The 12118-nt window shown below is 31.6% G+C and overlaps 1 protein-coding gene across 1 annotated transcript; it reads right to left on the bottom strand.

The window, feature by feature from the left end:
- Positions 1-9089: 9089 nt before the first annotated feature.
- LOC120085349 (uncharacterized) lies at positions 9090-10876 on the bottom strand. Its single transcript, XM_090317475.1, has 2 exons — positions 9412-10876; positions 9090-9278 (listed from the first exon to the last, which is right to left on the bottom strand). Exon 1 carries the CDS (start codon positions 10845-10847, stop codon positions 9441-9443), a length of 1407 nt encoding a protein of 468 aa, XP_090173601.1. The 5' UTR covers positions 10848-10876; the 3' UTR covers positions 9090-9278; positions 9412-9440.
- Between the last annotated feature and the right edge of the window lie 1242 nt (positions 10877-12118).

The following is a 12118-nucleotide window of genomic DNA, read 5'->3' as shown; positions in this document are numbered from 1 at the left end:
ATACTTTTTTACCAAAAAATAGATTCGGCAATGGAATTTAAAAAAAAGGGACAATAATTGATAAAATGGACAGATTCTGGGTATTAATGTCGGTTGCAACCGACATTAAAGACATTGTTATTAAATCCCTTTAATGTCGGTTTAAAATCGACATTAAAGACAACCAACATTAAAAGGCTTTGATAACACTATCTTTAATGTCGGTTGTCAACTGATATTAAAGCCCGAAATTCTTCTAGTGAATTTAATATATATATATTTAATTAACAAATAAAAATTATATGTTTATTTGCTTCCACCTCCCAAAATTTAATATTTGAATCCTATTCAAATATTTATCTCTTATTATAGATCAAGTCTATAATTAACTATATCATACTAGTCTCATTAATATGTTATTCCATCAATTGATTTGAACAATTCAAATCATTCTTCTTTTCCTTTAGTGAGCTAACAAGGGGACCCTATGGACATACAGATTAGAAGCTTCAATGATTTGAGATTAATTAATTAAACTCTTTAATTAATTAATCAATATTCATTAACTACCGGACACTCCACTAAATATCGATAACTGCACTCTTCACACTGTAGATATATTTATGTGTCCACGATATAACCAATAACAGCAAGTTAGTCCTTTACGAGTGTCCATAACACCAACTAGAGCAAATTACCATTTTACACTTGGGTTACCTCTATATTCTTAAGTACCGATGCTCCTCTAATGAACAACTTGTTATAGTCTAACCAATAAACAGAAACCTCTCTCAGGTTAACGAGAGGATAGGACCCTTTGTTCAAGTCCTGAAGATACTACTTAAAGGAACACTCATCTACTTATCTTGAAGTTGGGAAGTAGTGAATTCCATCTTGTATTATTATGGTTCCAGCTCCTCACTCGGTCTTGTCCACAAAATGGTAGTCCTATTAAGCCGGTGAACTAGCCATTATCACCCATACAAATCAAATGACAATCTCTCGTAAGCAAGAGTTCATAATACACTCAGGATTAAGACTAAGTTACCTAGGTCATCCAATTGAAATAGGAACCAAACTAGTTAACGACGTTACATCTAGTGGTTACTATTTCGCGGTCTGGTCTTATGCAAACTCATTGCATAGGATATCCCCATGCACATGTCATCTTCACAAATGCGTTGGGGTCATTGCATTTGTATCAAATACAAAGTGGGTCGTATCCATAGTGTCACAAGGATAAGGTACCCAGCTTTATCCCTATACTATAGACCCATTAGGTCATTTCTTGAACATTGATCCCTATATGTTTCTGTTGGGGTTGATGCCCTAAATCTCGTGGTTCCTGTATTTTATAATTGTAATGTACAAATGATTTATTTATTTAATAAATTATGAGGAATTTTATTCATCATTTAGTAGCATTAACCCACAAAACCAATAAACTAACATCTAAGGTTATCTTTTGTAGCTTAAACATGTATGTAGAGACATACATGTGGATCATGTTTAAATGATAACCTAAATGATCTGTAGTAGGTGGATAAGGTTGTGTATCTTATCCTAGTGACACTAAGAATACGATCCACTTTGTAGATGTTACAATTGTTGTAAAGTGCTACAAATGATATGATCCTGATCATTCATTTAGGGGCATGTGAGTAGGGGTGTTCTATACAAAAGGGTTTGTATAAGACCGGACCACGAAATGATTAGTCTCATTCTATAACGCCATTAATAATAGAGACTTACATTTTACTAGGATGACTATAGGTGACATGACCTGAATCCTGAGTGAGTTGCGAACTCCTGCCTATAAAGGCGGTCCTTTGATTTGTATAGGTGAGAGTGGCCAGATCGCCGACTTAATAAACCTATTATTTTGGGGATTCGTCTTATTGAAGAGTTGGGAACACAGCTATACAAGATGGAATTCACTCTTTTCCTAATGTTGGGATAAATAGATAGATTGTTCTCTTAAGGGTTTATTCTAGTGCTTGAATAATGTGGCGCGACATCCTTTCTTCGCCCAAGAGGTGTTTGGTCATAATTCAACTATGACCGATTGTTCATTAAAGGAATCCATGGTACTTGAGGAGTTAGATGTAACTATAGAGAAAAAAACGATAGTTTTGGCCCAACTATACTTACGAACAATTTGTAAAGGGTCATCGCATTGTTGACTGGTTATATCCAATGGACATAGAAATATATCTGTAGTGCGAAGATTGCAGCTGCCGGTTTTAGTGGAATGACCGAAGTTAATGGATGTTGAGTAATTTAATTAAAGGAGTTTAATTAATTATTGAAGTACCATTAGAGCTTTAATCTACAGGTTCATAAGATCTCCTTTGTAGCTCAACTAGGATTATTGAAATTTAATTTTGGATTAATTAAAATTGTTCAAATTAATTGAGAGAATTAATTAAATATGATATAATTAATTTAAATTAATTATATGTAATATAATTAATATAATGTATTTAATACATTATAGTATAAAGTTTATTTTGAGAGGAATTAAATATTTGGATTTGATTCAAATATTAATTGTATGGATTAGATTCATATAATTAAATTTAGTATAAATGTGATTTATATTAAATACCAAACATTATTGAGAGAAATACAAAATATAGGTTATATTGTATTTGACATAATATAAATTATAAGTTATGTGTTATATTTTGATATAAAATATAGTTATATAATGATTTAGTTATTATATTTTTATTTAAATTAAATTTTGGTTTTTAATTTAAATTAATGGGAGGGAGTTATTAAATAACTTCACTCCCCTTTTTTCTCTCTAATCAAACGTGTAGTGGTGGGAGATTGGAGAATCTTCATCTTCGTTTTTCCTTTTACAGAGAGTGAATCTGGTCTGTTCAATCTAAGAAAACTCATAGAATCTCTCCCCCAAAAAAACTCCTCTCATAAAAATCTTTTCCCTCTTCCAAAAATCAGAGAAGCCCACAACTCTCTATATTATTCTCAAACCTTAAGGAGAATAAGGTTAACTTGTGGTGATGGCCAAATTGGGTTGTTTCATTTTTGGAGATTGAGTTTCATACGACAACCCAATTTGGCTTTTATACGCCAACCCTAATCTTCCTATAGATTGAAGCCAAGAAAACTCTTTATTGATGATGAAAACCCAACCGGTTGAAGAAAGATTTTGTGAAGATTATTTTGTTCTTCAAGGATCAGTAACATTCGAAACCCTAATCTTCCTTCTTTGTTACAACAATATGCTGTAAAATTATTTGTTTCATTTTTAGAATGTATAAACTAGTAGGTATCTGTAATTTTAATTCTCCATGAGATTTGAAATTGGGACACGATTCGCGCTTCCGCATCGAACTTCACTTTCCCTTCAGTCTCTACATAAGTTCAAGACTCAAAAGCCAGCCTTGGATGTTAGTTTATTGGATTTAGGGTTATTAAGACAAAATAAAATACAACACAGTCAATAAAATTTATTAAATTAACATCGATAATTCTTTATTGATGACGATCAATTGATAATATTTACTATCCACAAGTTTTAGGGCATAAAACCCAACAAACTCCCACTTAAACTAAAACTCTAGTCAGTGGGTTATACATAATATCAAATTAAAAAATGGGGGGAATATGATAAATAAATACAATAAACTAGGACATTCATATACCCATTATATATCTCCCACTTGTCCTAGATTATACAATATACATGTCTCGTAGACCTTGATTATCTAGATGACCCTCAAAAAATTTAGCCGAGAGAGCCTTCATAAATGGATCAGCAATATTGTGCTCGAGGCGATCTTTGTGACGATCACATCTCCTCGTTGCATAATCTCTCCTATCATGTAATACTTCCTCTCAATATGCTTTCTTTGTCTGTGACTGCAAAGTTATTTAAAGTTGGCTACTGCCTCACTGTTGTCACAGTATAAGGTGATGAACAAGTTCATATTTGGAACTACTTCCAAATCGCTTAGGAACTTCCTGTGCCAAACCGCTTTCTTTTCTGCTCAAGGACATTGCTTCTCTCACAACTTGCAATTGTGTCCCTCGCCTTGCCTTGTTCAATTCCCCCAATCTTCAAAAATTACTTAGCCAACATTCCCACTTTCCAAAGAGTCCTTGTTTTTGTCTCGTTCAAGTCTCTCCTGATAAGTAAAGTCCCAATGGAGGACCAACTAGATCCAACCAAAAAATGATATAACTAATCTTATCAAGACAAGTCACTTCAATCACCTAACTTATTCCAATCCTTTTAACTCTTTGCTAACCCATATTTCCTTAAATTTGAAGCTCAATTCAATTTAAAACTATCCTAAAACATTAGATACATTATAATTTGGGAGTTTCAAGCCAAAAGTGGGGTTATTCAAGCTACAAACTAAAAAAGGCAGCAACTTTATAACAAATGAATATTCATGTAGCTACTTTGTTCTTTCAGTTTTCTTTCGAATTTGAATCATACCTAGTCCAACTATACTTATTTCTTCAATTAAGAGATTAAATTTAAAGGGAAGAATTCACCTAAGATTAGTTTGCTTCTAAATATTCTTCCAAGAAAATCAACACAACCATAATCAACATCCCATCTACTTCTTTTTCTTCTTTTTCTTCTTCTTTTGATAATCCCCAACAGAAATTGATGGGATCGTCTCTTGATAATCCCCGATGTCATTTAAACATAGTAGCTTAGTTGCTCCATAGTAGACAAATGCCATTATTTTGGACAACTCATCTGCATTTACAAATTCTGAACCAAACCAAAACTCAAAGCTCAACTCACAAAAGTTGGAGCAAAAATAAAATTAAAAAAAAAAACTCTCAATGTTCTCTCTTTGTTTCGCACTTACCCTTCTTATAAGATTTTTCCTGCTTTAGTGAAGATAATCGCTGGAAAAGCAGACACTTGAAGAGTAGAGACTAAGTTGTGTTCAACAACGGCATTGACGACAACACACTGCAATCAACAATTGTATGTTTAAAATAATGACATTTGCTAAAAGTAGAGAGATGAGTAAACTACAATAAAAAAAAATGATAGACATACTCTTGGAGAAGGCAGATTGCAATTCCATATTATGTGGATAGCATTCTCCAGCTCCCCACAAACTTTTTCATTTTTCTCTAGCCCACCAAAGTAAATATTACTAATTTCATGTAGCTACTTTGTTTTTCAGTTTTCTATCGAATTTGAATCAACCTAGTCCAACTATACTTATTTCTTCAATTAAGAGATGAAATTTCAAGGGAATAACTCACCTAAGATTAGTTTGTTACTAAATATTCTTCAAAGGAAATCAACACCACCTTAATCAACATCCCATCTACTTCTTCTTTTTCTTTTTCTTTTTCTTCTTCTTCTTCTTCTTCTTCTTCTTCTTCTTCTGACATGATGGCACAACGACAACTAGAATGAGCGAAGGCACGATATTCTTCGACTGGCGGGAGAGGACATGCATTTGGTGTGGTTTTGGGGGTCTAGGGTGATTTGAGGGGGTGTCTCCCCCTATTTTTCATCTCTTTAATATATGAAACACTAAAAAAAAATAAACCACATATTACTTGACATTTATAAAGTGTCAAGTAAATACGGGTTGAAAAAAATTCAAAAATTTCGGCCAACCTCTACTTTTTTTTTCATTATTCTTGACGTTTTCCATCAAATTTACATGTTATTTGACGTTTTTTGATAAAAACATCAAGTACTCAAAAGTTCCAAGCGTCAAGTAATGTGGTTTTTGTAGTAGTGGGTGGATGCAATTACACTAAGATATTTAATTGGTTTTACTGTGTATGGAAGTTTAGATATGCATCTTATGCATGTAGTCACAACATATTTATATGGATCTCTTGATAATGATATTTATATGAGAATCCAGAAGGATTTAAGGTACCTGAAACATATACATCAAATTCCCAGGAATTGTATTCAATAAAGCTATAGAGATTACTATATGGATTGAAACAATCAGGACGGATGTGATACAATCACCTGAATGGATATTTATTGAAAGAAGGATATCAAAATAATCCAATATGACCGTGTGTTTTTATAAAGAAATCATAATTAGGATTTGCTATTATAACTGTATATGTTGATGACTTGAATATAATTGGAACTCCTGAAAAGATTTAAAGGGCAATGGAATATCTTACGAAAGAATTTGAGATGAAAGATCTCAGAAAAAGTTTTTGCCTTGGTTTGCAAATTGAGCATTTAGTAGATAAAATATTTATTCATCAGTCAACTTATACAGGAAAAATTTCGAAAAGATTTTATATGGACAAAGCACATCTATTAAATTTTCCAATGGAAATCCGTTCATTAGATATAAAGAAAGATATATTTTGACTTCGATGCGATAATGAAGAACTTCTTGGTCCTAAAGTACCATATCTTAGTGCAATTGGTGGACTTATGTATCTTGCTAATAATACAAGACTAGATATTACATTTTCAATCAATTTATTAGCTAGATATAGTTCTTCTCCTACAAAAAGACATTGGAACGGAATTAAGCATATACCTCGTTATCTCCAAGGAATAATCAATATGGAGTTTGTTTTATTCAAATAAATCAAATTTTGACCTAGTTAGTTATGTAGATTGTGGATATTTATCTGATCCACACATAGCTAGATCTTAAATAAGTTATCTGTACACATGTGGAGAAACTGTTATATCATAGCGATCAGTGAAACAGATCATAATGGCCATTTCCTCAAATCATACTGAAATTCTTGCAATTCACAAGGCTAGTTGAGAATGTACATGGCTAAGATCAATGACTCAGCACATTCGTGAAACATATGACTTGTCTTTTAATAAAAATCTTCCAACAATATTATACGAAGACAACACAGCTTGCATAACTCAAATCAAATGAGGATATATTAAAGGAGATAGAACAAAGCATATTTCACCGAAGCTTTTCTACACTCAATATCTTGAAGAAAATGACGACATCACTGTACAACAAATTTGTTCAAAGGATAACCTAGCAGACATATTTACAAAAGTATTACCAACCGCAACTTTTAAAAAATTGGTGCACAACATTGGAATATGACGACTTAGATATCTTAAGTAATATTTTCATAATGGGGAGTAAATATATTGTATTCTTTAGGAGTATATATTAAATGAAATATGTAATTTTTTTCCTTCATTAGGGTTTTTTCTAGTAAGATTTTAACGAGACATATTTCATATATATATATGGACATCTAAGGGAGAGTATTATAAATATTATAAAAAATAGATGCTCATTTCTTAGTATCATAAAAATCATGTGTCAATCTTCATGTCCATGTGCCCTGTAGTTGTTCATGCTTCATGTCCATGTAAGGTCACATCTTACTCGCCACTTTGCCTATAAATAGTGACATTTTGACGAATCTTAAAATCACCACATTGATGAGAAATCCATTTTAAATTTTCACCAAATTTTCATATTATTAAATTGTTATAATTTTAGTTATTTTATTCTTCTCGAGAAACAAGTGGGCTATTTCTTTACAAAATTGTGCTCAATTTCATATGTGGCAATTCCGCCAAGATCTCTTCTTTAATTGGGGGATTATTATATTTATTTATTTATTATTATTATTATATTTAAAATTGTTATAATTTTAGTTATTTTATTATTATATTTGTTCCTCAATTTCACAACATATTGCTATTATTTTATCAACATGTAAATGTTAAAAAAAAGTAAAAAAAAAAAATGATATATAAGTATTTATACAGTTGAAAATTATTGCAAAAGAAAAGATTGATGATATTTTTAGGAAAGACATAAAACTAAAAAAGTTATTAAAATGTGTTCTGAAATTTTGAAAACAAAAATAAGAAACGCAGTCATGAAACATGTTTCTATATTTTATTTTTTGAAAAATAGAAAACTAAAAACAATTACCAAATATGCTTTTGGTCTTTTTCTTTTAAAAAATAGAAAATCAAAAAATAGTTATCAAACATATGTGATTTTTGTTTCTTAAAAATTGAAAACCAAAATTAGGAAATCCAATATCCAAAACCAAAAGTAAAAAATCAAGACAGTTTTTTGTGACAATTTGATTCTTGATTTTTAAGTTTTGAAAGTATTATTTCTTCTCAATTTTTTACAATAGTTTGCAATTTTCATCTTTCTTAAGTAAAAAAGTTGAATTCTTAACCAACTCCAAAAACAAAAACAAAATTTTAAAGATACTTTTTTTAGAAATCGTTTGATAATAAGCTGATTTTTCGTTTTTAGTTTTTTAAAATGGGTATGCTTGATTTATAATTATGTTTTCCATTTTTTCAATGTTATAAACGTTTTCAAAATTTCTAAGACTAAAAAGTAATAATAAAAATAAACGTTTCAAAAAACCTGTTTTCATTTTTAAAATTGAAAAGAAAATTAATTTTTTAAAGTTTGTTATATGTCTTGGTCCAACAGTTATGGTGAATGCTTGGAACTTGGAGTTCCTAAGTTCGAATCACACTACAACAATATCTTTCAACAATTTCGATATAAGATATGTAACTATTTGGATTGTCACAAACAATTTATAAAAATATCAAGAATTATGTCTCAAATTTCAACCTCTTTTGATCATACATTTAAAATAATGATATAGCAATACGAAAGTTAAAATAAAATAAAATAAAATAAATATATTATGAATTTTAAAGAGCTTGCTTAATATAGAAATTAAAGAGATCAAACAAGAATTTTTCTCAACCTTAGCAAAATCAGCCTACAAATTTGAAATAAGCTTTGTAATGATCCTCACATGTAGAATTCACAATCATTACACTACTTCTTTACTAAAAATAGACCTATAAAGTGAATTCTTAGGTCAACAAAAGTATTTTAATTTAATTAATTTGTCAAAGATGGCCTAGTACAATGAAGGACAACTTGCCAAAAAGAATGTTGACCCAAGGCGTACAAAGAACTTTATTTTAGTTCTGTCTTAAGTTAATTATTTATCAAATTATTTACATAGAACTTCATCCCTTTGTGATGCATTGGTGGCCTGAAGGTTCATTTATGTTTAGTTTTGAACAATTAGTAAACATTGATAGTAATATTCAAGAAAGCTTTTGAATCTTTTGGAAAGAAAATGAAATATTCTCATTTCTTAATCTGTAAAATATGAATACACAATATGTGAAACTAAATTTAAAAAAACAGAACATGGATCACAAGACATAAATAATAATGGAAGGCCATGGTTTGAGCGAAATGACGATCATCGTTAGGCCATCTCTTTATTCTATGAGTATTTTCTTCTTTTACCTGCAAGAATAATTTGTAAGATTAAGTGAATATCAATACAACATTCACAATATTATTTTTCAAGAATAATGGAAACAAGACATGGTATCTTAATTGTAGTTCTAAGAGACATTTCTAACTATGAAAACTTTACCTTGAAGTAATAATATAATGCATAGTGATCTAGTAGTGGTAAGGAGGTGGTGGAGGTGAGGCGTAAATGTAGTCCTTTTTGGGTGGTGGAGGAGACTTGTATTCGTAGTCCTTCTTTGGAGGTGGAGGAGATTTGTACTCGTAATCCTTCTTGGGAGGTGGTGGAGACTTGTACTCATAGTCCTTTTTTGGTGGTGGTGGAGATTTGTACTCGTAGTCCTTCTTGGGAGGTGGAGGTGATTTGTACTCATAGTCCTTCTTGGGAGGTGGTGGAGACTTGTATTCATAGTCCTTCTTGGGTGGAGGTGGAGACTTGTACTCGTAATCCTTCTTGGGAGGTGGTGGAGACTTGTATTCATAGTCCTTCTTAGGTGGAGGTGGAGATTTGTACTCGTAGTCCTTTGGTGGTAGGGGAGACTTGTACTCGTAATCCTTCTTGGGAGGTGGTGGAGACTTGTATTCGTAGTCCTTCTTGGGTGGAGGCGGAGACTTGTATTCGTAGTCCTTCTTGGGTAGAGGTGGAGACTTGTATTTGTAATCCTTCTTGGGTGGTGGAGGAGACTTGTACTCGTAGTCCTTCTTGGGAGGTGGAGGAGACTTATATTCATAGTCCTTCTTGGGTGGAGGTGGAGACTTGTACTCGTAATCCTTCTTGGGAGGTGGTGGAGACTTGTATTCATAGTCCTTCTTAGGTGGAGGTGGAGACTTGTACTTGTAGTCCATCTTTGGTGGTGGGGGAGACTTGTACTCATAATCCTTCTTGGGAGGTGGTGGAGACTTGTATTCGTAGTCCTTCTTAGGTGGAGGCGGAGACTTGTATTCGTAGTCCTTCTTGGGTGGAGGTGGAGACTTGTATTCGTAATCCTTCTTAGGTGGTGGAGGAGACTTGTACTCGTAGTCCTTCTTTGGTGGTGGAGGAGATTTGTACTCATAGTCCTTCTTTGGTGGTGGAGGAGATTTGTACTCATAATCCTTCTTTGGTGGTGGAGGAGACTTGTACTCGTAGTCCTTCTTGGGTGGCGGTGGTGACTTGTAAACTGGTGGTGGAGGGGAGTGATAAAAAGGTGGAGAGTAATAAACTGGAGGTGGTGGTGATTTATACTCGTACTTCTTTGGTGGGGGAGGAGAATAGTAAACTGGAGGAGGTGGAGAGTGATAAACAGGTGGTGGAGGAGAATAGTAAACTGGAGGTGGTGGAGAGTGGTAAACAGGTGGTGGAGGAGAATAGTAAACAGGAGGAGGTGGTGATTTGTACTCATATTTCTCTTTTGGTGGTGGGGGAGAGTAATAGACAGGAGGAGGTGGTGATTTGTATACATAATAAGGAGGTGGAGGAGAAGAATAGACATAATCTGCTGCGAATACCGATGGCAAACTTAGAGTCGCCACCAAAATTGTGGCCACAAGATAGGCCATTGAAGACCTAGATTTCCCCATATTTCTTCCTCAATGGGATTTTTGTTCTGCCTTCAAAACAATGGCTCCCCTCCCTTTATATAGCTTTCATATTTGCTTCTTTAATGTACAAAATGATGGTCAAGAAATTAAAAATTATATTCATTTTTTACACCTAACCTTCGTGGAAAATAGCAATATGTTGACAAATGAGTATGGCATTTATACTATTCAAATTTGGATTGGATTATAAAATTATATAAATTTATAACTATCATTTTAGGTTTGAAAAGTTTCTCTTACATTATCTTTGAACTAGTTTTACATGGTATTATATTTTTTTTAAGAACAAATGTAAAAGATCAAAGTTTTTAACTTTTGTAAAATAATGGCAACTTTTCTATAAAGCTAGCTGTCTATCCCAACAAGAACCAAGTATGAATTATTCAAAATTTACAATATTGAAAGATTCAAAATGTCAATTTTTGGATAATTAATAACTTTGTAGAAATTTGAAGTGATAGACTTTTTGGCTTTATTTTCATATAGAGTTTCCAAACAAGACTAGTTATCCAAGATATAGCAATGGCTTATATTGTACATAAATGAAATTTTATACCAAAAGATTTATTCTATTGTTCTCTATAATATATATACTTATAAATATACATACACATGTCTTAACAAATATTTTAGAGACAAAAAGGTTGAAAACTTACTTTATGATGGAGATTTTGAAAGCCATGGGTTTCCTTTTATTATTGTTTTTGTTTGAGTTAAAATATTAATTTGGTCTTATACTTTGACATATATGTTCAATTTTATTCTCTACAGTTTCAATAAATCTTAGATTTAGTCTTCATTGTTAATTTATTGTTGATTTTTTTTTTAAAAAAAAATGTTATCTATTAACATTATTACTATAACTTTTGAAAATATATTCACATACCATATTTTCTTGCATCAAAATTATTGTTATTATTTAACCAATTTTAGTAAAATTAATTTTGAGGGACTAAATTGAAGATTTATGGAAACTGCAGGAACTAAAATTGAACAAATTTTAAAGTATAGGAACAAAAATGGTACTTTTTAATTTATTTTTTTTTACTTATTTTTGTTGTTGTTATTGATGTCATAAACATATTTGAAATAAATAAATAATTGTCAACTTGAGTATAACTCAATTACTTAAGACATTATATCATCAATCAAAAGGTTAGAGAATAAAAATGGACCTCACATCAAGTAAACCTAAAAATAAATAAATTGATCAATGTTATAACTTGTTTTATCAATTGCATATTTAGGGT

The sequence above is a fragment of the Benincasa hispida genome, chromosome 9, assembly GCF_027475165.1.
Source record: "Benincasa hispida cultivar pf3 chromosome 9, pf3_genome.v1.1, whole genome shotgun sequence".
NCBI classification, from domain to species: Eukaryota; Viridiplantae; Streptophyta; class Magnoliopsida; order Cucurbitales; family Cucurbitaceae; genus Benincasa; species Benincasa hispida.
This window is presented reverse-complemented; position numbering and strand designations above follow the sequence as displayed.

What these genes read in the sequence shown, in the direction of transcription:
- LOC120085349 (XM_090317475.1), bottom strand. Translation starts at nt 10,847, where the DNA reads ATGGGGAAATCTAGGTCTTCAATGGCCTATCTTGTGGCCACAATTTTG.